Raw genomic sequence first — 27,046 nt, 5'->3', positions numbered from 1 at the left:
CTCTCCCCCCCTAAGTCAGCAACGCGGGAGGAGCAGCCCGTACACACAGCTGCCAGCACTCGGTGCACACCCAATCCAGACTCCAAGTGCGTGGTATTGAGCAGTAAACAATTACTCGCAACATTCATGCTGCACGAGCAGAGGACTGAAGAGCTGGCGGGCCATAGGGACCCACACAATAACAGTAACAGCACAGCAGAGTCAGTGCAGACAGGGCAAGGATCATTCCAAGTCTAGGGTCTACAAGGCAGTCTCCGGGACCACTGGGGCCGCAGAGTCCACGTTCACCGGCGTCTCCTGCAATGTGTCCGGCACCAATATGTCACCAAGTGCAGCCTCACTGTGCAAACGTTCCCCAGATCCCCCAGGCGAGTTTTCCATCAAGATGGCCCCGTCCGGACCCACCGTAGGCCTAGTCTCAGGAGGACCACGGGATCCAGAGCGCCGATTCCTCCTGCCACGCCGTCGTCTCTGCGGCCTGGTCCCCCACACATCTCGCGATCCCCCTCTCTCACCCGGGGGTAGATCATCTCCTCTGATCTCGAGCCACTCCCATACCTCAGATGGCGTCTCAATGAAGTGTGCCCGGCCCTGGGAGAGCACCTTGAGCTTAGCGGGGTATAAAAGCATATACTGCAGCTGCATGTCGCGCAACTTCTGTTTGACCCCCAAGTAGGACTTCCTTTGCTCCTGTACCTGCTGGGTGTAGTCGGGGTAAATTGAGATTCGACTGTTTTCAATCATGTGGGGCCCCAATTCTCTCGCCGCCTTGAGGATGCAGTCTCGGTCTTTACAGTTGAGGATTTTTGCAATGAGGGCTCTAGGGGCTTCTCCAGGACGCGGAGGGGGCACCAGGGCCCTGTGGGCCCGCTCCACAATAAAGACATTGGATAATCCACTCGGACAGAGACTCTCACGTATCCAGTTCTCCAGGAATCGTTCAGGGTTTCCTGCCTCCAGCCGCTCCGGCACCCCCAGGACTCGTATGTTACTTCGGCGCGCCCTACCTTCTGCATCCTCGGCCCGTCTCTCCAATGCTCGGGTAGTAGAGGCAAGTTGAGAGAGTGACTTCTGTAGTGACGCTACCTCCCCCTGCAGTTGAGTGATGTTGCCCTCTGCGTCCGAGACTTTATCCGCCACCTTGCGAAGGTCAGTCCTCAACAGGTTCACATCCACGGACACCGTCTCAATCTGGCGTTCCAGGGCAGTGTGTGAGCCCTGGATAGCCTGAAGAAGTTCCGCTCTAGACGGCTCCGGCGGCTCCCCGTCCCCATCACCCGCGCCCGTTTGGCGCGTAATCCTCTGCGGCGGCAGACGAGGGGTAGTGTACTGCGTGATGGTGTTGGGTTGGGTAGCCTTAGGGCCACGGCCAGTCCGGCCCGTCATAGCCGCTGCGCCAAGGATCGGCGCTCCCAATGGGGCCCCCACTGAAGCCACCCAAGCAGGGCGGAGTATGTGCCACCAGAGCGCTGAAGGAACCGGGCAAGCGGTATATGGGTCCACAGGATCAGGACCACAGTGGGCAGTGCAGGTCACAGAGTGGGCGCCACCAGAGCGCAGCGGCTCGGGCCCACTTCCTCCACAGAGCAGGGCAGAGCGGGGCACAAATGCACTCCTCTATCTGTTGCCACCGAGCCCAAGGGCCCGCCCAAGACCAGCCCCAAAATGGCGGAGCGCCGGGGGAGGGACGGTGTTCTTCCACGGACCCAGCAATACCCCTCCGTGAACTCCCCCGACGTCCCACAAGTGCCGGATATATCAATCTGCTGCGGGGCACAGGATACTGCTCAGCGGGAGGGGGCACAGGAGTGGCAGAGTCACTGTAGGGAAATCCCAGCAAACACAGAGCAGGTCAGGGCCCCCACACGCACCCTCGCACCACAAGGGGGGGGCCAGGGCAGATGGGATCCACAGCCCCCACTTCCAGTCGAAGGCGCTCCGCCGTCGGGCCGTGTAGCGCTATGAATCAGAGAGGGGGGGCGCCCTACACACTCCAGCCCAGCGAGGCCGCGCAAGATGGACGGCCCCTTCGTCTTTTCCCCCTCCTCACCGCACCTCAGCAGAGCCTCAGTGCTCCGGCGCCGCAGTCTTCCGATCCCGGAACGGGGATCCTGAGCAGGGGGCCGGCGGGCATCCGATGGGGCATCAAGGCTGGGGTCACCACTTGCGTCCTCCGCCGCCCGGTCCGGTGAGTAGGCCAAAGCCGCGGCGCCGCGTGAGAGAGCACGCCGGCGCCGTCGACAGGAGCAGCCAGGCCACAGGTCTCGGCGGATTGCCGACCACGGGTCCGTTTCCCCAGGCACAGGAGCTCGGCGGGACTTCCACCGCCTCTCCGACACGCTTTCTCGGGGTCGAGAGGGTCCGGGCAGGAGAATTGAAAGTATTACTGCGGTCTTCGGGACGGAGCTGGTGGAGCTCACGTCCTGTCGGCCATGCTGCTTGGCCACGCCCCCGGAATGTTGCATTTCTGAAGTATATTTAAAGCGGATATTTGAGGGATACTTCATGCAGAGCTCAAGAGAATTTATGCAGATTTTGGGACTTTTCTACCAGAAGCCACTTACTTCTGAAACAGTTATTGGCTCACTTAAGTAGAGGCGTTTTATTACCTAAATTGATGCTAAATCGGATATTAACACGAGTGCTCTCTTAGGCCTTAGCATAGAATATTGATAGACTCTGTCCGCTCTCTGGCCCTGTAAGCTAGGTTATAGTGAGCAGTAGATTTGGCATGAACATTGATTCACCAAAATGGCAAGGACAGCGGAAGTAACATCACATAACTTTGACCTTATTTACATCAAAGGAAGTGAAATCATATGACCTTTGACCCTGATGATTCTTTCCAGGAAGTTATGTTGCTTGACCTTAACCTGGATGATATTCATTTAATTGATAAAACTCAAGTTACATCATTGATATAAAAATACAACACAAACGCCTCTCATGGATACACCTCTCTTAGGGTGCTGCCATCATCTTTGAAAGTGATGGGGTGTAATACAATACTTGCCCTAAATTGTACTGAGCAAAGCAAATAAACCAGAGCTCTTTCTGAATGGGCCACCAGGGTAAGGGATACTCTCCACATTAAACTTTTGAAAATAACTGGGTTAAATAGCAATTGGCAACGAAAGGGCGCTCGTTAAATATATGATTCTTCATGATGTATCAAGCAAATGAAACCTGCCGTTCCACAGGAGTAGACCACCTTTTTTTTCCTTCTTCAAAATGTGCTATGGGAGCCCCCATATGCCAAAAATAACCTCCATGGTGCCAAGGTCAGCATTTTGCTGTGGCTGCCCACTTATGCCAACAATTACATATAATATACCACTCCTAAAATATTGCTATTCACGTTATGCATGCACCATGGGTGACCCTTATGTCAAACTTTACCCTTTGTATGATAGAGCTAGCATTTTGTCATGGTTGTCCCCCTCATATATGCCACAACTGTCATCCTTTATAACAAGAATCGCATCCAACGTCCTAGAATTTAGTCATGGGTCTCCCAGACCAATAATTACTGCCAGTGTGCCTGTGCCGGCCTTTTGCCATGGATGTCCTATTCCCGGTCGAGGTCTGTAAATAATTGCCTTCAGCATGCCAACACCAGTATTTTGCCATATCACTACATTCTCATTCATGCCTGTTTACATTAACTAACTCGCACTCATTCTCACCTGCTCCCCCTCTTAATCATTCCCACCACCTTGCACTCATCAATTCTCACTCTCTTGAGCAATCTTGCACTCACTCACACATTGTACCTCATTCTTTTTTTTTTTTACTTTTTTTTTTAAAAACCTTTATTGTGCAGATAGGAGCATACAAATACGGGCCTACAACCAGTCAGGCCGGCCACGACACATTAAGAGAAGCACATAAATCAATAAGGAGGATTCCCGGTAGCACCCAGCATTGTGCAAGCAAGTAGTTCAGTCTGAGAAAAGCTGAGCACGACCGCTGAAAACAGGATTAAAGAAGGTTAATTTTATAATAGGGAGTACAGCAGGAGCAGTCGCAGTTTCAATCATCTGAGTTCCCATAGCGGGCTACGAATCAGGCATCAAGACATAAAGGCATCGATAAAGACGGTTATCAGCAACAGTTCACATCAATCAGGATATAGACGCCATATTTCAAATCAGTGCCCACCGTGGCCCGTCGCTTGTCCACCGACCACCTAGTCATCGTATTGATACATAACGGAGGAACCAGAGCAGCAACAGTGGTTACAATCATCCTCTATACTAACCTAAATAATAAGAAAAAAGGGGAGGTGGGGGGAATATATTATAAAGAAGAAAAGAAAGAACGCCGCGCTGCTGCACGTGCCCCACAGCGATAAAGGCACGCAAAGTGACTGAGGATCACACTATCAGGGTTAGGGCGTGCAAGTCATAATATATGTGCAATCAATACCGTAGAAAGAAGAACAACTCGCCCGCCATCCCCACCTGCAAACACACCATGGAAGACACGCACAGACACGGCGCCCCGGTAAAGGGATACAAAAGAGCCATAGTACTAAGGGGAAAAGGAACAGATAAAAGGCCCCAACCCACCCACCCCGCCCTGCACCCCTGCAGAAGGCTACGGCCTAACCCCCAGCAGCGTGCCTGTCGCCCTAAATAGGAAACCCGAAATATAGAAAAAGTCAGAGAGAGGGAAAGGAACAAAAGAGGCAAAAAGGAAAAAGAACCAGGGGGGGGGAGGAGACCATCAATCAAGTCGTTCGGCCCCTGCCCCCGCCTTCCCACACATTTATGCAACATCAAAACGAGATCGACACAGTCTCAGGTATCATAAACCCTCAAAGGAATCATCCGTATTATCGTGATTGGGGGCATTCCTCATCTCCATCCGTTAACCAGTAGTCCTCCGGGTCCAGTCCGGCTCACCCCTGTCCTTTCCTAGTCATCGCCACCATACGTGATAGAATAGTGGGCAGCAAACATTTCAAGGTGGAGAGGCCACTCGATCGGAATAAAACGGGACAAGGGTGTAAACCAGAGGACCCTGGCAACCAGCAGCAAAGCAAGAACTTTTCGCGGCAATCCAGAATTTCCATTAGTGACAACTGTAGCAGCAAACAGTGTGGGTGCAGTCTCGCCGCACAGGAAAGTAAAGGCTCCCCCGCAAGGTAACGACGGGACCTCACTGAAGCAGATCGAATCGGCAATCCACATCGCTCCCCGAACATTCGAGCAGGAACTGGCCCCAGCGTGGAGCCCACACCCGCGCCCGCCGCATTCAGAGCTACCTGGAGATTCGGGGCCGCAGGCGTACAGTCTTGTCGATGCACGGCAGCAGCACTCCCCGCAGCAACTGAGGGGGACAATGCAGCGCACACTCGAAGTCGAGCCGCGTTCATGAGGGACGGCCCGACAGAAATGGCGGCAGAACCGTCTATCTTGCACAGGGGCGACGGGGGCCATGGCCGCATGTAAAGACTGTAGGGTGTCAAGGACATCGCCAAGCGTGAGCTCACGCTCACAGGACCAGGCCCCCGTGCACTTCAGCGACACAAGTTCGCCGCCCTGAGTAAATCCGTGACCCAGGGCGTCGGCCGCCATCTTGCGGGTCCAGCCGCGTCTCCACACGCCTCAACTTCTGGAGCGGGCTCCCAAGCAAGGCCACCGCTGGAGTACACTCGAGCCCCAGAACTGGCAACCTGGGTGCAGAAAGGTGAGCCACCAAAAGGGGGGTCCGCCAGCGCCACCGCCCCGTGGGCGCCACACGCCGACTCCTGGCGCAGGGCTTCAAGATGGCCGGACCGGGCAACAAAGGGGGTATCTTCCTGCGCGGTCTTCCCCAACCACGGCGTGCCGCGCCCTACCACGGGCCCCCCGGCCGCTGGACCGGCCCCGGTCAGTCTTCACCGGCACATCCGCACAACGACCTCTCCCAGCCGACCCCTCACCTCCACCAGGGGCCGCCGCCAACACCGTCACTCCGGCCAGCCCACGCAGGCAAGTCCCGGTCTCCACGCCGCGAAGGCCCCGGATCAAGCAGGAGCACAGCTTCGGATCCGGAGCTCGCAGGAGCCCCCGGGTCAGAAGGTGAGTACGAGCGTTGCTTCACCTTTCCATTTCTTCCTGAGTGTGTCCATTGTACCTCATTCTTAAACTGATTTTTCACACCTCACACTGACTTACTCTCACTCTTACTTTCACTTCATAATTCTCACTCACCGACTTACTTACTGACATTTAATCACATTCATTGCCACTCCTATCAGGACTGTCACTTTCACACACATGCTCACACAATCAAATGAACACACTCTCACCCGCGAGCATGCACACTACATTCAACTATACTTTAAACTTACCTGATGCTCCAGTTTTTATTTTCACTATTAATGAATAATATACAATTATTCACTGTTATGCTAATTAAAAACAAGCTGAAAGTAGGAAGACAAAGCCGCCCCTGTCTTTTTTTGTGCTGCAAAGGCAGTGGCTAGGGACGGGTCTCCGGGAATAGGCCTGGGGACGCAATTGCAGCTCCTAGATGACGTACATGAGATTTGCTGTTCAATCCTGTAGGATTTGTCCAACTCAGCTGTTTGTGGTCCGCGATTGAAAATTTTGTTAACTTTCGATTTTTGCTCTATTTCCTTCCAAGGTGACTCAGTCAAATTACAGGTCTTAGAATCTACTTGGAAAGGGCACGAAGGACAAAAGAAGCAAATAAATCTCTCATATATATTTTCTAAAAAGAAAAAAAGAAAGGTGGACAATTTGGACTTTTAGAAATTATCTATAAATATTGTGCTACGAAATACATAAACTGGCCCAGTTTATTCTTCAAATGTTTCTCAAGAATGAGAACTACCCGGGGGCGTGGCTTGTAGCCGAAGGGAATGGTCGCATCTCGAAGCGGCTCCTCGGCCCTCGCTGTCACTTCAGCCCCTATCCTGTGCTAGTGCCTTCATTCTGCCCCAGATTGGAGGACATAGGATCGCTAACCGTTTAGGCTCCCCTGCTTGGCCCCTGCTGCCCTCCGGGCCCTCTGAGCACAGTTGCTCAATCCTAACGATCGGCTCTCCCTCGGCCCACGATGGTGGCCGCAAACACCGGACATTCTGCTGTGGGCGCCGGAGCCGTTCCAGACGCCTAGTGGCCTTCGGTCCCTCTGTGCGGTCCGGTCGAGTCTTGTGGGGGCGATCCCCTGTCGATACCACCTGGTCACACCTTGCTGGCCCCCTAAGTAAACGAACAGTGTAGCCGACAACAGGCCCTCCCTGCCGCCCGCGACTACAATCGAGTGAGTCCCCGGCTTTGGGCCTGCGGCCGGGGACCGTCCTACAGCTGCCGGCGGCACAAGATCATCCCCTGCTCTACAACGCATCATAGGGACGCAGTGTCCCACCTGACGTCCCACCTCTTCCTACCTGATCGCGTGGCTGGAGCTGCTGGGAGGGTTTTCACGCCTCTCGTGGGCCACGCTTGGTGAGTGACCCCGCATCGCTTTGGGCCCTGTTCTGAGGCGCGGTGAGCAGTGCTCGCCCTTCCTCCTCAGTGGCGGGGTGATTGAGTTCTGTGCCAGCCCTGACTTCTGGAGACTGCTGGAGCTCGGGGGGCTTCCACTGCGAGGTGTTCGGCCCTCCCTGGGTCGTTGGTGCTGCCCAGAGGGTACATTCTGGTGCAGGCTGCGCACCACTTTGAGCCATACACTGGATTCGATAGTGGCTACATTCTACCTCCAAGCCGGCTTCAGACTTGCCTCTGCAACATCTGCTGTGGTACCCGAGCGTTCCGCGGGAGGGGATGGCTCTGGAGAGCCCTTCCACCACTCCGCATTCAGCCTGACCAGAGAGGCTGGACCCCCCCCACCCCACCCCCACCATAGGGCTGGGAGTCAAAAGATAAAGCCTGCATAACTGTGAGTAGAGCGCCTGCTCCCCCCTTCATTTCCGCAAACTATCGCTTGTACTCGCCTCCCCAGGCCCTGCAGACTCAAGTTTCCCGAGGCGTATATTCCAGGAGGTGCGAGGGCTACACTCCACTCTGCAACTGATGAGGGACCCCCCCCCCACAACTTGTGCACCCCTCGACTCTGCGACATACTGTACAGTCTAAACTTCAGGATGGCCTCCAGCAAGGGAAATAGACCCCCAACCAGAGACAGATCAACAAACTATTATGGGGCTCTAAAGGAGAGCCTAAGGACACTGCCCCTGATACTGTATCTAAAACGGCGACTCCTGCTCCACCGACGATGCCCCCCACCCTAGACGACGTTATGGAGGCGATCGCTGGGGTCTGGTCCTCATTGGAGACCCGTATAGACTCAGTGAACATAGAAGTGGCACTGCTGCGCGCGAATCTTCGTAAAATGGACACTACAGTAAAAGATATAGAAATCAAAACCTCAGCGCTTGTTGAAGATACCTCCACTCTACAGCAACAAGTGACTCAACTCCAAAAGCAACAGCAGCAAATGGAGGTGCTCCTTGACGATTATGAAGGGCGCGCAAGACGCAATAACCTCAACATCCTAGGTGTCCCGGAGCACCTTGAGGAGCCGGCGGCTGATCTCTTTGTGGAGAAATTGGTCTTGCAGCATCTCCAACCAAAACAACTGTCCAATTACTTCTCCATAAAAAGGGCACACAGGGTTCCCGGGGACAGACCGATGCCGGGCGCTCCCGTTGCCCGTGTGTTTAATTTCCGTGACCGAGAGGTCATCCTTCAGACGGCGCGAGTGGGGCCACCACTGCGAATTGACAACGCACACAGATCATGATTTTCCCAGATTTCATGGTGAAGGTGCAGGCTCGTCGACGCAGTTTCCTAGAGGTGAAGAGGGCGCTCCGTGCTCAGTCCATCAAATACTCTATGCTGTTTCCCGCGAAACTACGCATTGAATCGGAGGGCAAAACTTGGTTCTTCGAATCCCCTGCTGAGGTGTGAGATTGGCTTGAGGGGTGGCGTCAGTCTGTAGCCTCTCAAAATCGTCGCAGGAAATCAGCAGATCGCTCTGGCCCAGAAGTGCTACCTGAAAGCCAGGACCTGTTCACGGACACTACTCAGGGTGATCAGTGAAGCTTTCGTTCCTCTGGCCTTATTCCATAGGTCATCCCACGAGCAGTCTCATATGCTTAAGACCTGTCAATGCAATTGGAGCATTCTTGCCCTAGACCGTCTAAGTTTGGGATGCCTGTTATTCATTCCTACTCATCATGCAATTTCTCTGCTGGTTTTTGTGTTAAGATCCGCTCCTTCATTGCTCTAATATGACACTGTATTGCTATTGCGACTGTCCACGTTGGCTGGAGCTGCACTGGACTACTTCATCTTGACTCCATAGGCGTGACCTCCTCGATGACTCGTACCTCCAGCTGTTACTCCAGGTCGCCGCCCGGAACACAACCCTTGACTGTCGTGACCTTTCTCTCCTGATTGGACTCAGTTTACGGACTGCTGCTCATCCTGATCTCTGTATATCCTTTTTCCTGGTCCTGATAATATTGAGTGTTCTGCTCCTTTTGATGCTTTTCTATGTAATATGATTGATGTTACTGTTGTAAATTGTTATAGGATACACTAGGCTAATTAACCTAATATTTCTGCAACGGGGGCGACTCTTGGCTCTCCGTGCGGTCTGTTGATGCTTGGGAGGGTGACGAACACTCTGCCTAATTGGAGAGAGTAGTATTACAGAGCTCGATTACCCTTGTTGTAATTGGCCCGGCCGCATTAGCGATTAGCTGAACCTACACGTTGTCCTCCTTAACTTGGCTATATATGAAAACGCCATTTTGAATGTTGCAGCGGCCATCTTAGATCATGAGCGGCCTCGTGGCTGGCGGCCCTTTAGTCCGTTGTCCGTTCCGCTGACCACTTCTATCTGCCCAGCAACAGGCTATTTTTAGTACTGGTCAAGCCGCACATGCGCAGTTCCCACTGACCCGTAAACCTTCTGGAATGTGCACCAAACTGACCAGCAGAGTTGTGCCCCTCCAATGAGCTGGCAGTATTCCGAAACATGACCATATATGTCCTTAAAATGTGTCTTAACTCGTGCCGCCTATCTTTTATTGCCCCAAAACTGTATATAAACGGGGTCACACCGGTGTTCGGTGTGATACCTCTTGCATTACCGAAGGGTGCTGTTTGAGTGTACCACCACCCCATGGGGTCTTAATAAATTTGTTCTTTGCCTTTTACAGTTTCCGTGCCAACAGTTCTTGAGTGTAAGTGGGTTATCTCTAGAGTGTGTAGGCCTTGGGAACCCCGAATTACTTCAATTGGCGACCACGAAGGGATTCATCGGCGACTCGGATGCCCGAAGGAAAGGTCGTGACGAAGGCTTGGAAACTCGCCATGGACGCGCGCTGCCACGAGTGACCCGAGTCTTGGCTGCCACGGTGTTTTTTCCTTTCCTTCCGATCTGACCTTCCAGGTGGCGCCGGTCTCCGACTGAGTTTCCGAAGTGTCTGCATCGCTGAGAAAGTGCCGTTTGGCTGATTTGGCTTACAAGACCTTGGCAGTTGGAATCTGGACATTTGGGAATTTGGGTAAGCTTTGTGATCGGTAAGGTAGTCTTCGGACGCTTACTGAGGTCCTATGATTTGTGTTCGGTAAGGTAGTTTTCGGATGCTTACTGAAATTCTGTGATTTGTGATCGGTAAGGCAGTCCTTGGACGCTTGCCGAAGTCCTACGATCTACGTCTTTGATTTGAGTTAGCTAACATTGTGAATTTGTGATCTTTGAACTTATATGTGTAGTGCACTTCACATAGGCAGGCATGTAGAGATGTTTCTCTAACTTTGTTTTTTTCCCCTGAGCTGCACACTTGTGTGAAGAACTGTAAGTGCCATTTTGTGTGATGTCACGTTTTCGTGATACTTTTTGAACATGCCTGTTTTCAGCACACTCCGAGGAATGTGTTGTCTTGGAGAAGGTACCTCAATTAGATTAGCAGAAGCACAGCCGGCTCCCCCAGAGGGAACACCAAATAGGGACATGTATATAAAATTTGGCCTTCCCCCTATTATGTACAGTAAATTATGGCATAAGTACACCAAGGCCGATCCTGAGTTGCAATGGCCTCTACACGGGTCGTTTGATTTAAGTAAAATACAATTTGTAGAGCAATGTTTGTTTCAACGTAGGTCTAGACAAAATATGTTTGATTGTGTACGAATGTGGGAGAAAGCGGCGCGTGAGCGAATGAAGCGTGAAGTTGCCTTGGCGGACAAAGAGCAGCGTAAGGCTGCTCGGGATAAGGCTTTACAGCTTGAGGAAAAGGAGGCTCAGGAGAAGAAAGAAAGGGAGGAACGGGAACGTAAATTGCAAACGACTGGTCAATTTCCTATTCGCCGACCACTTTATCCTGTCCTTAATAATGAAATTGATGATTTTTCTTTGTTAGAACGGTCACCGCCTCCGTATGTTTCGCCGACGGCTCCGGATGAGGATTCAGGGGACGACGGACGGGATAAGTCGGACAAGAAGGGTATATCCGCTCTCAGGTTCACTGCGGAGAGGTCCGCTCACCTACGCAGTTGGGCTCGTAAAGTGAATAAGCGTAGTATTACTCAGGAGCAATTGTTAACAGAAAAGAAAGGGTGGTCGGATCTTGAATTGATGTACTTTTTGTCTAGTCTGGCGGATGAAGTTGTAGGCGCATATCGTGACCTTTCTGATACGTTTGAGCCCAAAGCATTGTCAGTGTATCGTGAAAATTTGACTAAAGGTGATTTTGATCTTTCAGATGTTGATGACCTGTTTGCGCAATTGATCAAGCTGCGGGATGAGACAATCCAATTGAGGGAGGAACGGAAAAAGAGCCAAAAGGAGGCCGAATTGGAGACAAATGGGCAGGCCAAAGAGTGTTCTCTCCGTGGGTCAGATAAGAGTTTTGCATTGCATGTTATGCCTATGCGTGAAGCCGCACCTTTGTATGTTCCACCAAAAGGGGAAGGTACGGATGATGATAAATTGTCGAAGGATGCAAAAGGGTATTTTGTGTATAATTGGGTATATACGCCGTGGAATAGAGCAGATGTTATGGCATTGAAAAATTCTCTACCTGATCTTCGGAAGAACCCGGCGGCATTTTATGAGGGGGTGGAGGGGGCTATATCATCTTGTGTGATGACTCTTGTGGATATAGATTTGTTTTTTGGGCTAATATTACCACCTGATATGTGGAGGCAGATTCGTAAAAATAATGACAAAACGATATTGGGGGGAACATGGAAGGAAATAAATGCTGCAGATTTAGATAGAGAACCAGCCTGTAAGCCTTGCCAGTTAATTCTAGATCTGCCGGCAGCTATCTTGAATAAATTAAAAACGCTTGTTCCCTCCAAAAAGATTGATTGGACTATGCTAACATCGTGCAAGCAGAAACCCGATGAAACGGTTTCAGATTTCTTTACACGCTTCGAGGAAGCATTTCATGATTACAGTGGTCAATCTTTGACAGACGATACGGGCCGGCATTTGTTTGTAGATAAGTATGTAGCTAATCTCCTACCAGAGATTGCAAAACGATTGAAGTCGAGTGAAAGTTCCTGGGCCACGGCGACCCCTGCGTCCTTGTTAACTATGGCTCAGTATTATGAGCGACAGGAAGTGGAAGCTAAAGAAAGTGTAGAGAAAAAGGCGAAGAAATTGAAAACGAAGGTGATGTTGGCGCAAGTTCGGGGAACACAGGGTAGAGGGAATGATAGAGGTAGACGAGGTGGAGGAAACGCATCGTATGGTCGTACGGATATTGCGGAGGATCAGTGTGCTTATTGTAAGGAGTTTGGGCATTGGGCCGAAGATTGTCCGGTACTTCGTGAACAGCGTAGTCAGCGTGGTCGAGGAAGTGGAAGGTCGAGAGGAGGTTATACTGGAGCGAGGGGTGGCGGAGGTGATCGTAGACAGGTTGAGGAGAGGGGCCGTGGCCAGGATGAACGAAATACGTTTGATAGACGGAACCAATATCAGATTTCGGAAGGAGAGAATGTGGAACATCAGGATTATGTGCATGCATAGGATTGCGTAAGATGGGGTAAGGAATCAGTTGAAGTGCCGGTAGATCAGCAAGGTCCATATGTAACAGCGGGCATTCTGGGTTCTACTGATCAGTTTCTAGTCGACACAGGAGCTACTCGTAGCGCTTTGTCGAAAAACTTGGTTCCGAGGGCTCCCCTGTCCGGCAAAATGATTACGTGTGTAGGGTTTGATGGCACACCCTCCCCCAGCCCATTGTCCAAGCCCCTTGCACTATGCATAGACAAATACTTTAGTTTTGGCCAATTTTTGTTATCACCCCATACCCCAGATAATATCCTGGGCATTGATTTGCTTAAATATTTTCGAGCGACAATACGTTGCGCTCCAGAGGGAGTGCGGGTTATCCTGAATGACAATTACCCTGACCCTGACAGATTTTATGCTATTTTAGACAGTCCAGCTTTGGCCTCTCTACCGCATACGTTGTGGGCGACCTCAGATACGGATGTGGGAGAGATGCGTATTCCACCAATACACATTACTGTTAAGGAGGGGGCCCCTCTACCACGAGTGCCACAGTATAAGATTTCGAGAGAAGGTGAAATTGCATTAATACATATTGTTCAGGATTTGATTTCTGCAGGGGTTGTGGAGGAGGTCCCTTATAATGTTTGTAACAGTCCTATTCTTCCGATTCTTAAGAGAGACACTGATGGCAAAGTCTATCGATTTATTATCGATTTGCGAGAGATCAACAAAATTGTCATTCCCCAATACCCGGTGGTGTCTGATATTACGACCTTGCTTACCTTGGTTCCACCGACAGCCACCACCTTTAGTGTTATTGACTTAAAGAATGCGTTCTTTTCCATTCCTGTTCATCCTGATAGCAGATATCTGTTTGGTTTTACGCTCAATAATAAATCGTATAGATTTTGTCGTGTTCCCCAAGGATATACTGAAAGTCCTAGCATCTACAGCCAGGCTTTGAAAAGGCAGCTAGATTCGTTTAAATTGCAGTCTGGCGTTGCGCTCATCCAGTACGTGGATGACCTTCTGCTTGCCGCTGACTCTTATGCACAATGTGAACAGAGCACACTTGCGTTGCTTTCCTTTTTGGCACAAAACAATCACAAGGTTTCTAAGAAAAAGCTTCAATACTGTAGACCCCAGGTGACCTACCTCGGTCATCTGTTGTCTAAGGAGGGGCGTGCATTAACATCTGATCGAATTCAAGCAATTTTAGACACACCAGTCCCCCGCACGCAGAGAGATGTACGTGCCTTTATAGGGTTGACGTCCTTTTGTAGGCAATGGATCATGGGTTTTTCGCATATCATAAAACCTTTGCTAGCATTACTGTCCAAAGCCACACCAATGCCTCTTGAGTGGACAGATGAATGTCAGAAGGCTTTTGAACAGTTGAGGCAGGCCCTTTGTTCCGCACCCGTGTTAGGTACACCAGACTATACGAAACTTTTCACATTGTACGTGCATGAGAATGATGGGTGCGCGTTGTCAGTGTTAGTGCAATTACACGGGGATAAGCAGAGACCATGTGCATACTTCTCTGCCATTTTGGACCCTGTAGCGCGAGGGTTGCCCGGGTGTTTTCGAGCGGTAGCAGCAACTGCAGTAGCCATACGACAGAGTGAGGGAATAGTGTTATCACACAAATTGTTGGTGTTAGTTCCTCACGCAGTAGATGCCCTGTTAAACCAAACCAAGACCCAATATCTCACGAGTGCACGGCTAACAGGATACGAGCTGACACTCTTGGCGCCACATATTACATTGAAAAGATGCGCTACTTTGAACCCTGCCACTTTATTGCCCTATCCGGCCGAGGAGGGTCAGGAAGAAAAACATCATGACTGTGTTTTCCTGACCGAGGAACAGACAAAGGGTCGTGTTGACTTACAGGATGTGCCACTTCCAGATGTGGATGGGGAACTGTGGGTTGATGGATCGTGTTTGAGGCTGCCAGACGGCACGACTTCCGCAGCATATGCGATCACGACACTTAAGACAGTGGTAGAAACAGCTAGGATACCACAAAAGTCGGCTCAGGCAGCAGAGCTGATAGCTTTAACAAGAGCCTGCGAATTAAGTGCTGGATTATGTGTGAACATATACACGGACAGCCGGTATGCCTTTGGAGTGGCCCATGACTTCGGGCTACTTTGGAGGGAACGTGGGTTTCTGACTTCACACGGAGAGCACATTATGCATGGAGAGCTAGTGCGTGATCTCCTAAATGCATTGCTTGGCCCTAAGAAAGTAGCAATAGTGAAGTGCAGTGCCCATAAAAAGATTACGGATAAAGTGGGTCAAGGGAATGCCTTTGCAGACAGCATAGCCAGACAAACGGCTATGTCCCGAACTAGCTCCCCCATGTATGTGGTACAATCACAGGCTGAGCGATGGAATGAGGCTAGAGCAGAAATATTGGATATTCAAAAATCAGCTACTGAATCTGAACTTGCGGCTTGGGCAGCAGACGGGGTACTAGATGATGAGGGTTGTTGGAGAAGTAAAGACATGGAGAAGTGGAAATTGCCTGCGGCTTACTTACAGGCGATGGTCCAGATGACACATGGACTGGCTCATGTCGGGGCTCTGGCAATCACTCGGCTTTTAACACGAGTTTGGGAACATCCCGAGATTGCTAATACTGCAACGAGAGTAGTGCAGACCTGCCTGGTGTGTTTGCAACACAATCCTGGAAAGGGGACCCATACTCCGAAAGGAGGTTTCGCTCCACCTTCGGCACCATTTGAAGTGCTTCAAATGGACTACATCCAACTCGAGCGCTGCAATAACCTGAAGTACGTCCTAGTGGTGGTGTGTGCTTTTAGCAAATGGGTTGAGGCCTACCCCACGAAAGACAATACGGCTTTGACGACAGCTAAGGTGTTGCTTAAGGAATTCTTTCCTCGCTTTGGAGTTTGCAAATTTTTGCGGAGCGATAATGGGCCCCATTTTGTTGGAAAGATTGTGGAATATGTACTGAAGGGGTTAGGGATTCAGCAGAAGTTCCACGCTGTATTCCACCCTCAGTCAGCAGGTTTGGTCGAGCGGTACAATGCTACGTTGAAGCTCAAGCTGGCCAAAATTGTAGCGTCTACATCGTTGAAGTGGCCAGATGCTTTGCCGCTGGCACTGCTTTCTCTTAGATCAGTACCCCACTCACGAACCGGCCTTACGCCTTATGAGGTGGTGTTTGGCCGCCCTATGAATATCTGGGGGGTGCCCAAGCCGCGATTAATACATGATGTACCTTGTGTTATGATGAATGATTATCTGGCACGATTAACAAATGATTTGTTCTCTATTCACCAACAGGTTCGAGAAGCGCTCCCTGATAACTCTATTGGAGAGGGCCACGATCTTCGTCCTGGGGACTATGTTATGATACGCTCGTTTGAGAGAGCAAGCAGTCTGGAGCCCAGGTGGAAGGGCCCCGAGCAGGTCCTCCTTGCGACCCGCACCGCAGTACGAGTGACCAACAGAAAGCGGTGGGTGCATTCGACACATTGTCGCCGTGTCTCCCCGGACCTGGTGACTCCTGCTGTGTTGACTGATTATAAGGAGATCTTGGAAAAAGAAAAGAGCCCAGCTGTGACGTCGCCCGAAGTTGAGGGAGCCTTCCCGGACCAATCTGCTACCGGAAGAGAGCGTTACAACCTGCGCCCACGATAAGAAGATTTTTTTTTTTTTTTTTTTTAATGACTGGTTGGTTACCGCTCCAGGTTTGTGAAACGGAAACCGGGAATTCCAAGGGGGGGGGGATCAGTTCTGCCAGAGTAGCGACACCCGTCTTGGCCCGGAGAAGAAAACAACGGCTACCTCGGAGTTCAGCACCGTATTTTTCCTTTTTTAGGTATACACGTACGTGTATCTGAGACTTTGGTGAACAATTTGTGAACAATTTGTGCTATTTGAGACTTTCCACTAACATTCTTGAACTATGGCATCAACGGCATCCCGTGATAAGAAAATATTAGGTGCCTTTTTCTTTGTTTTGACCATTGTGGTGATAGCTGTTATAGCCTGGGTAGTTGAGCTTGTGGTGCCTGTACGTGAACATTTGCTGCCAACTACCCCGGCTCCGTCTGAACATTTTCATTTTACACTGCCCTTTCATGAAGAGCGACATCGCCAAACGTACTTAAATAACAGCTTCATTCAGATTCTTCACCACACACATAACATGACCAATACTTCAAATTGCTGGGTATGTGGGATGTTGCCAGGGCACCAGAAGAGAGGGGGCACTCCACTTATTCCACTTCCGTTTTCGCATAATGGGTCATGCAACGCTTGGTACACCCTCCTCTTTACTATGAGATGGCCAACCAAAGGGGGGGTGCTTTTCCGTTTGAATAAAGTATGTTTCCACGACAAAGATGGGTTTCCCCGGGCTGAGGGCACTCGTTTCGAATGGGAAGAGTACAGGCCTGATAATGTGTCTGCCCCACGTGTATACAGCAACCAGAGGAACATCAATGTCTCTAGTGCCCATGTTATAAATGTCATTGCTACAAAAGCCGATTTATGTATCAGGAACAAGGGTTCGATTGCAGTGGGGAAAAGCGAATGTAATACTACTCTCACGTTTGATAGCCCGAATGGTATTTCATTTGTTGCATCACGAAATACATATTTTATCTGTGGAACGAAGGGCTACCATCAGCTTCCATTGGGGTGGTTGGGCACGTGCTATGTATCGTTTGTGTTACCTCCCGTATTCATTGCCCCTCCGATGTATCACAATGATTATACTTTGTACCATGATTTCGTTCTGAATAGGGTTAAACGAACTGTTGTCCTGGAGGACATTGACCAAACGGACACTGCATTACAACAATATGTGGACTTTAATCTGGGACTATTCTCCTTTGTGGGGGCTGCACTGAACAGCCGGAAAATCAGACGACTGACACGTGTTGTCGAGGCTGTTGCAAATGACACTGCCATTGCCCTGGGGAATATTACCGAGGAACTACAAATTTCCAGGATTGTCACCCTCCAAAATAGAATGGTATTGGATGTTGTTTTGGCTGATCGTGGGGGGGCCTGTAGAATTATCGGAAGCAGCTGTTGTGTATACATTCCGGACAATTCCCCATCTGTGTATGATGCCATCTCCAAACTTCATAAAATTGCAGCTGAGATTCACCCGGACAATGGAACTTGGACACTTTCGGGATGGTTCTGGTCCATGCTTGCAACTTGGGGCTGGAAATTGTTGACGATTCTCTGTATACTTGTAGGAACCATGTTTTTTATATGCCTATGTATTCAATGTGGCTCAGCTTTATGTTCAATGTGTTTATCAGCTTGTATACCATCAAGACGAGCTCTTGCCCATGACAAAATGATGCTTCACAAGGAGGTAACACAAATAATGTTAATAGACATCGAGGACGAACATCCTGACTATGTTCACTATGAGGTAGATTCAGCTAACCGCTAAAAGGGTCGTCTGTTGTAATTGGCCCGGCCGCATTAGCGATTAGCTGAACCTACACGTTGTCCTCCTTAACTTGGCTATATATGAAAACGCCATTTTGAATGTTGCAGCGGCCATCTTAGATCATGAGCGACCTCGTGGGTGGCGTGCCCTTTAGTCCGTTGTCCGTTCCGCTGACCACTTCTATCTGCCCAGCAACAGGCTATTTTTAGTACTGGTCAAGCCGCACATGCGCAGTTCCCACTGACCCGTAAACCTTCTGGAATGTGCACCAAACTGACCAGCAGAGTTGTGCCCCTCCAATGAGCTGGCAGTATTCCGAAACATGACCATATATGTCCTTAAAATGTGTCTTAACTCGTGCCGCCTATCTTTTATTGCCCCAAAACTGTATATAAACGGGGTCACACCGGTGTTCGGTGTGATACCTCTTGCATTACCGAAGGGTGCTGTTTGAGTGTACCACCACCCCATGGGGTCTTAATAAATTTGTTCTTTGCCTTTTACAGTTTCCGTGCCAACAGTTCTTGAGTGTAAGTGGGTTATCTCTGGAGTGTGTAGGCCTTGGGAACCCCGAATTACTTCACCCTGGTCCAGATGGTATTGCCTAATATGCACCTACATCTGTTATTGCTTCTAGACACTATCCAGTGCCTGAACTGATACTGATTGGACCTCCTGCTTTGGGCCGGCCAGGGGCCCACTGGGTGAAGCCCATCCCTTGATTCCACATATCCTTTTCCAGATCCGGCCACTGTGGACTATCCAGATTGATTTGTTAATTTTTGTACTATGTGAATGTTATTACTGATGCAAGTTGCTTTTAACCGCAGTAGGCATTACACTCCTGTCAAATTCAAGCGAGGGCACCTACGGCTCTCCACACACCCCATCAATGTTCGGGAGGGCGACAGGCACTCTGCCTAGTTGGGGAGTGGATAGTTTCAAGTCCGCGGGCAGGGGGGTAGAGGGTAGGGGGGCGGGACAGGGGAGGGGAGGGATGTGGGTAGTTGGGAAGTTTGCTAAGATGTTGATATTGTTCTTGTATTTGTTTTTGTTTACACACTGCAGAGGTTTTTTAGAAATGGAGCTTTCTACACAGTGCTACGTGCCCTCACAAACCATCCCGTACTTAACATTAGGATCCACCAGGTCTCTCCTGGACTCCACCATCGACCAATTCAAGTCCGCTATCAGCACTGCGACACACCCTGTGCCTCAAAGGCCTATAATCCGTAAATATCTTCCATTCTTTAAACCGCCATGACACCCCCTCTGACTAAGTCTCTCTCCATCATGACATGGAATGGTAATAGCCTAGGTAGTAGAATAAAAAGAGGGATAGTTATGCAATATCTCAAACGACATGCTCCGGACCTGGTTCTCCTCCAGCAAACACACTTTATGGTAACACGTGTCAAGCACTACACCTGGGTGGTTACAAATGCTCATGCACGCAGGATTTACCTCCGGTTCCAGAGGGACCGGTATCCTTGTTCGCAAAAATGTTGCACTAACATGTATTAAGACATGGGCTGACCCACTTAGTCGTTTCGCTATGCTAGAGGCCGTCTGGGAGGGAAAACCGTTAAATGTTATCTCAGTCTATATTACCCCAAGCTTAGGCAAGGACGCATTGCTGACCTTGCAGCTATTAATACTGGATCTCCCACACGGACCCCTGCTTATTGGGGTTGACTTCAATATGACAATGAACGATGCCCAAGATCAACACCCCCAACGTACGTCACACAGACAGGGCTCTGATCTTTTAGATTTCACACAGGCGATGGGACTCGACCAGAGATCCCGCGGCCCCATAATTATAACCCCTTGGCTCATAAAAATCCCGACATAAAAGACTGCCTATTAGGACACACAGAGTATTACTTCACGGAAAATGTCGGATCTGTGAAGTCGGCCATAACCATTTGGGAGGCCGATAAGGCTGTACTCAAAGGGAAGGCATTAGCTCTTAAAACTGGCTATATACGCAAACAGAATGAACACCTAATCCAGACCGAGGTGGACCTCGTCCACCTGGAATCAACCCACAACGCGAACCCCTCGGACGAGACGGCAACTCGCCTTCGAACGAAACAGCTAGAATATAAAGCGCTAGCCTTAGAGAAAGCGCAGGCTAAACTGTTGAAGACTCGCCACCGAGTGTATGAACTGGGGGATAGAGCAGGTAAAATGCTGGCATGGCTCGAAAAACGAGAGCAAGGCTCTAGATGGATCCCAGAGTTGGCCGGACCTGGCAATTCTCTTATCACAGACCCCGGAGAAATAGCGGAGGTCTTTGCTGCCCATCTGGAGGGAGTATACACAGCCAAGGCACACTAAAATGCCGGGGAGTCTAGACTGCTCTTGAATGCAATGAGAATACTCACTCTTTCCGAGGCTGACGCTCAGGAATTAGAAGCAGACCTCACACCAGAAGAGATTGGCAATGCATTGTTTGCCATACAGTCAGGTAAAGCTATGGGCCCCAATTGTGTCCCTATAGAATTTCTGAAGGGCATGGCGGAGGAGATTCTCCCACACCTGAAGGCAATGTTCGAGGAGAGTCGGGATGCCGGATGCCTACCACTAGACCAACGGTTAGCTTCAATAGTTGTTATTCACAAACCTAATAAACCGGCTACTGATTGCGGCTCCTACAGGCCGATTTCCCTCATTAACTCATAGGTGAAACTTCTGGCGAAACTCCTCGCTACCAGACTCATGACAGTCCTCCCTGCCTTAATTCACGAGGATCAATCTGGATTCCTTCCAGGCCGCAACACGGCTCTTAATCTCCGTAGGGTCCATAACGTTATGAGTAGAATACCCTATCTTCAAGAAGACGCAGCTATCCTCTCCCTCGACGCCACACTAGCCCTCGACTCCATAGAATGGTCGTACCTTTTCGAAGTCCTACTTCGTTATGGTTTTGGTCCCAAATTCATTCAGTGGATCCGACTGCTCTATACTGATCTCTGGGGTCAGGTTTATATTAATGGTCATACATCCAGAAGATTTCCTCTACATAGGGGTACTAGGCAGGGATGTCCTCTGTCCCCACTATTGTTCGGGCTCACCCTGGAGCCTCTGGCCCATTGGGTTAGAACTGACACCTCTATCCGAGGCCTCCGGTGGAATGATGATACAATTGACAAGATCTCACTATACGCAGACGACATTCTCATCTACGTCTCTTCCCCTAAATCCTCTATCAATAGTCTACAGCATGTCATCACTAATATTGCCAAATATTCGGGCTTCTCCATCACTTGGTCCAAATCAGTCCTATACGGGCTGCACGGCCCACTCCCTCCTCTTCCGAGGGGGTACTCGATCGATGTGGCCCAGGACGGATTCAAGTACCTTGGCATCTTTGTCACCCCAGACCCCAAAATCTTTTATGACCGTAACTTCAAGGGCCCGCTACAAAGACTCCATAACGACATATCACACTAGAGATCGCTCCCTCTGTCTCTCCCGGGCAGAGCAGTCCTTTTTAAAATGCAAATGCTTGCACTCCCTCGATTTTTGTATGCCATGCAGAATTGCGCATTTCCCATTGCCGACTCCTATTTTAACACACTTGAAGGAGACCTCCGCCTCCTCCTCTGGAACGGCGGTTCTCCCCGCATTGTTCTTCCCTCGCTCACGCAGGGGTGGTACGATGGCGGTATAGCCTTGCCCAATATCCAACTCTACTATTGGGCTTCTCAATTGACAGCCACTAACTCTTGGTTATGTGGTCCACCGACAAATCCTGCTTTCCACCTCGAACGATGTCAGACGGGCCGAGAGGGCTACCTTGGGCCCTTGTATGGTAAATTTTCCCGCACCCGCTATATAGGCCCGATGTCACAGACACTGACAATTTGGCATCGAGCAAATGGGCGGCTCGGCTGGTCTGACACTCACATTATCCACTCCGCTCTGGACCTCACATATGCTAGGCTCCCTCTGTCACTATCAGGGCTTTGACAAATGGGACATGATTGGCATCTCTACCCTGGGAGACATGCTTCACAAGGGCAAACTATTGACATTCGCAGAGCTCCAGAAGAAATGAGTTAGCCCAATCTGAGGCCTTCCGCTACCTCCAAATCAAGCATGCCATACTCGCCAATGTCCCTGATCTCTCTTCTATTCCACAATCCTCGCCTCTTGAGGATAGACTCTTATCAGAACCCCTTCAAGCCAAGGAGATATCCTTTACCTACCGCAAGCTTTGCAATAACATGCCCAACACCTTCCAACTTCTAAGAGACAAATGGCAAGGCGACATTGGTACCATGGAAGATGCAGAATGGCAAGCGGCACTGATGTCCCCTCACGAATCAGCTATCAATCACAGATTTAGGCTTATACAGTTAAAGATATTACACAGAACATACATGTCTGCTCCCCTCCTAGCCAAAATTGGTAGGCGCGCGACAGATGTCTCCGTAACTGCGGGCAGGTTGGTACCTTCTACCACACTATCTGGGAATGCCCGATGATTCAAGACCTATGGGAGCGAGCTGTTCGCAGGATGTCTGATGCACTGAGAAAACATGTTCCTCTATCTCCCAAAAGCGGACTCCTTAATGTATGGGACCCCACAGATCTCACTGCACTGGAACGACAATGGGCGGCTCTGGGATTTCTCTTACTAAAACGTGAAATAGCAATCCAATGGGGCTCGCCAACTAAACCGCTCTTGATCAAATGGGTCGCTGCAATGGATGTATGTATGTTATCTGAAAAAACTGTATACAAGGTCAAGGGATGTCCTAGAAATGGGGACATTGGAATGTTTATAGAGGCAAACTTTGTACTTCCCCTACAACTGAAATGGCGATGACCAGGACTGGTCCTCCCTGCACTCGCACTTGTGATGCACCGCTGTAATGTATGCCTTCTATGTCAATTTTGTACTTCATGACTGTCAACTGATTACTTACTCTGCTTTTGTTCAATAAAATATTTTAAATAAAAAAAAAAAAAAGAACTACCCCACATCATCTTAAAGGAACTAAGTAGTGTTCAGTCCACGTTGAGGTAGGTATTTATGACAGACCATGTGTCAAAGTTAACGATTTGCTACTGAACAAAAGAGAACTAAAAAAAAAGATGGGTCTTCCATATATTGTATTTTATGTAAACTTTCTAAGGAAGTTACTTTTTTATGCACCGATTCTAAACAAATTTAACTGCTCATAAAAAGCTCTGGCCACTGGATGTTTCCTGTATTCCCATTTACCAAACAAACGACCGTCAGTCTCTTTGGTTTAGCTACCTAATTTTTATTTCACATAACAGATTTATCCCAAACAAGAACAGTGTTTGGACTTTGAATCACAAACCAGTTGAACTGTTGGGTACGTTTGTAAGGTTTTAAAGCATATATTTATTGTACATTGAAAAATAATTATGAATATTGCACATAATGAATGTGAGAAAACAGTGTTAAATCTTGAGGGCCCTGACCAAATGATTTTACTTACAAAGCATGGGATTTGATCTGAAAACCTTTGAAGAAAACCGATTTAAAGGATGTAAACATGGTAACAAAAGAATTGTAATCAATAAAATGAATGCAAAATGTAGATTAAAAACCCATTCTAAAACGTGTTCAAAGTAGACCGTATCAGAATACAGACAACAAAATTAATCTGCTGGAAAAGAATATTTCGCAGCATTTTTCTTTTATCAGTTTTTCATTTTGCAGGATACAGACACGATTTTCTTAGATTATCAATATTGAGGAAATGTTGCATCTACTTTATTTGCCCAAGCCATTAATCCACCTATGATGTCTTTTGCGATCAACAAATCCAGCTCATTTCCAGAGAATTCCTCCAGAATTTTAACTGCTTTCTGCGAGTCATTCCCTAATTTGCAAATAACATACACTGGAAAAGGTTCTGCTCCATTGGCCAACTCTTTTTGTTGTTCCATTGCTTGCCTTAGAAGATGGACATATTGATTATTTTTTTCTTCCAACTTTCTCAAGGGAATGTGGACTGAATGAGGGAGGTGACAGATGTCCACCTCAGTTTGTGGCCGAACGTCCAAAAGTAAGTGAGCGACCTGGTTGTCCATTATCTTCTTGTATTCTTGTGGTGATATTCTCTCTTGTGGGGACAGCAAACACAAAGATCTGCACTTATCGGATGCCGATGACCCACAAAACGCCTCATAATCTTGTAGACCTTGCACAGATGGATTCTCTCCACAGACAGCACAGTCACTTTTTTTAGGACGCATCTTGATATTACGAAATCGCCCATCGACAGCATCAAACATCATCAAAGCCTGGCTGAAGGAGGAGCCCATTCCCGAAAGCATCTTTAATATTTCCAGAGCCTGCATCAGGCCCAGAATTCCAGGGACGACCCCAAAGACTCCACCATCTGCACAATTAGTCACTGTCTCAGCTGGTGGTGGTTTGGGAAAAATGCATCGGTAGCAAGGACCACCGTTATAGTTGTACACTGTGAGCTGTCCCTCGAGTCTGAGAGCACTGGCGGAGACTAGTGGCTTGCCCATTAGAACACACGCGTCATTGATGAGATACCTGGTGGGCACATTATCTGAACAATCAGCGATAATGTCATACTGTTTAACAAGCTCTAGTGCAGTCTGGGAATTTAAAGTCATATGGTAAGGAATGTATTCTACAGAGGAATTCAATAGTTTTAGTGCTGATGCAGCAGACACAGATTTAGATATGCCTTGCTTGTTCTCGGAATGCAAAATCTGCCTGTGTAGATTGCTCAATTCAACAACATCATGATCCACAAGTCCTAGTCGGCCAATGCCTGAAGCAGCCAGGTACTGGGCAAGAGGGCACCCAAGACCTCCACAGCCAACCACTAGAACAGAAGAGTTTGCAAGGCTGAGCTGTCCTTTAACACCAATCTCTGGAAGAACGAGCTGTCTACTATACCGCCATATATCCTCATTCGTTAGGCTGGACTTTGCTTTTAAAGATGGAAGTTCTGTCAGTGGATGACATACAAATGGTAGATATGAACTGCAGGTTGACTCCTCTTGCAACTGCACAAGTCTCTTTCTAAGTGCATTCACCTCTTCCTCTTTCGCCAAGAGCTCTTCCCTTAGCTTGACTATGTCGGCCAAGTTCATTGCAGTTACACAAGATTCCTTCCCCACAGGCAGCATATGGCAAAATCAAAGTCCTCAAACACTTCCTGCAGTACAAGCGAAATAAAAAGTTAAGTTCTTGTTGCACATGCACCTTATTGTGTGCATTCTCCCTTTCCTAGTTGACATCTATAGCCACACTGTTTCTACTGTATTGGGAAGTCACTAGCATGCAGATTTATGGTTAGTATGCACAAATACACTGCAAATCCTAGTGAACAAAATAACATTTTTAACACACCTGTTGTGCTGCCATAAAGATTGTGTGTGTGTGTGTGTTTTGGGAGGGGGGGGGGAGGTCGGTCAACTGTTAATAACAGGAGGGGATCTAAAATAGCATTTGCAAGAATAACAAGTTACTTACCTTTGGTAACGCCTTATCTGGTAGACCAGATTCCTTGCCTTAGAATTATCCCCAGAAGTCTAACTTGAACCGTAATTGCTATGCATCGTTCGCCTCCACGTGGTGTTGTCCGTTCTGGAAGTGATGCCTATATAGGCACCACCCCAGCGCACGGACATCAGTTTCTTTTTGTGACATTCCACGCCAGGAGCGAGGAGCCAGGAAGAATAATGACCAATGGTGTATGAAACTAGGGCCCTGATGAGGAAAAGGCCCTGAACTTAAGAATCAGTTTGCAGAGAGGGGAGGAATGTGCAGCTAGATAGTCTCTCTAAAATATAAAGCGTTACCGAAGGTAAGTAACTTGTTCATCTGATAGTAAGTTCTAGCCGCAGATTCCTTACCTTGGAATAGATATCCGACATCATACTCTAGTCAAAAGGACCAGTTTGTCTGCGTAAAGAGAGATGTACGGAGGCGGAGATGTCAGCGCCTGCAGTTCACTGACCCTCGGCTGATGTAATTGTCACCAGAAATGCGTCTTGATGGTGAGGAGCCTAAGAGGGCAGTTATGAAGTGCCTCAAAGGGAGCGCACATTAGAAAGCAAGAACCAAATTGAGGTCCCATTGAAGCATAATGAAGGGAACTGGAGAAAACCTGAAAACATGTGCTAAATACCTTTAAAGAACGTATTTACAATAGGGGACTTGAAAAGGGCGGGGTGATCTGACAGCTGCAGAAATGTGGAAATAGCAAATAAATAACCCTTCAATGTGCCCAATGCAGAGCCCTCCTGGGACAGAGTAAGGCACAAAAGAATTTGGGAAAAGGGTGCAGTTAAGGGGTCAACGTGTTGCATAAGTTACTACTTGTGTCACGATACATCTGTAAGAGACATTAGTTAGTGATAGATTCCTTACCTTAGAATATCCCCAGGAGTCAGACTGGATCCGGAAAGTTTTTCGTCAGCAGTACCCCTGCGCGTCGGTAGGTGGCGTTGTGCGGCTCCACGTCCGTCGCTGGCGTCGTAAGCGCCGAGATGACGTCGCAGAGACTACTTCGGCGCCACCGATGCGAGCTGACGTCAGTTCTGTACAAGATTATCCGCGCC

At 49.0% G+C, this 27,046-nt stretch overlaps 2 protein-coding genes across 4 annotated transcripts in view; both read right to left on the bottom strand.

The window, feature by feature from the left end:
- The window catches only part of LOC147748011 (short-chain dehydrogenase/reductase family 42E member 1-like), a 135,050-nt gene that overhangs the window by 32,807 nt on the left and 75,197 nt on the right, over positions 1 to 27,046 (bottom strand). The window lies entirely within an intron of this gene.
- MOCS3 (molybdenum cofactor synthesis 3) overlaps positions 23,715 to 27,046 on the bottom strand; it is a 78,532-nt gene continuing 75,200 nt past the window's right edge. For all 3 annotated transcript variants that reach the window (XM_086957781.1, XM_086957792.1, XM_086957802.1), the window contains one exon: positions 23,715 to 25,638. In XM_086957781.1, the coding sequence (XP_086813907.1) occupies positions 24,182 to 25,609 (1,428 nt within the window). In that variant the 5' untranslated portion in view covers positions 25,610 to 25,638 and the 3' untranslated portion in view covers positions 23,715 to 24,181. The remainder of the gene's footprint in view (positions 25,639 to 27,046) is intronic.

This window comes from Lissotriton vulgaris, chromosome 1_1, assembly GCF_964263255.1.
Source record: "Lissotriton vulgaris chromosome 1_1, aLisVul1.2, whole genome shotgun sequence".
In the NCBI taxonomy this organism is placed as follows: Eukaryota; Metazoa; Chordata; class Amphibia; order Caudata; family Salamandridae; genus Lissotriton; species Lissotriton vulgaris.
Note: the sequence above shows the minus strand (reverse complement) of the source record. Positions and strands in the feature narration are given on the sequence as shown.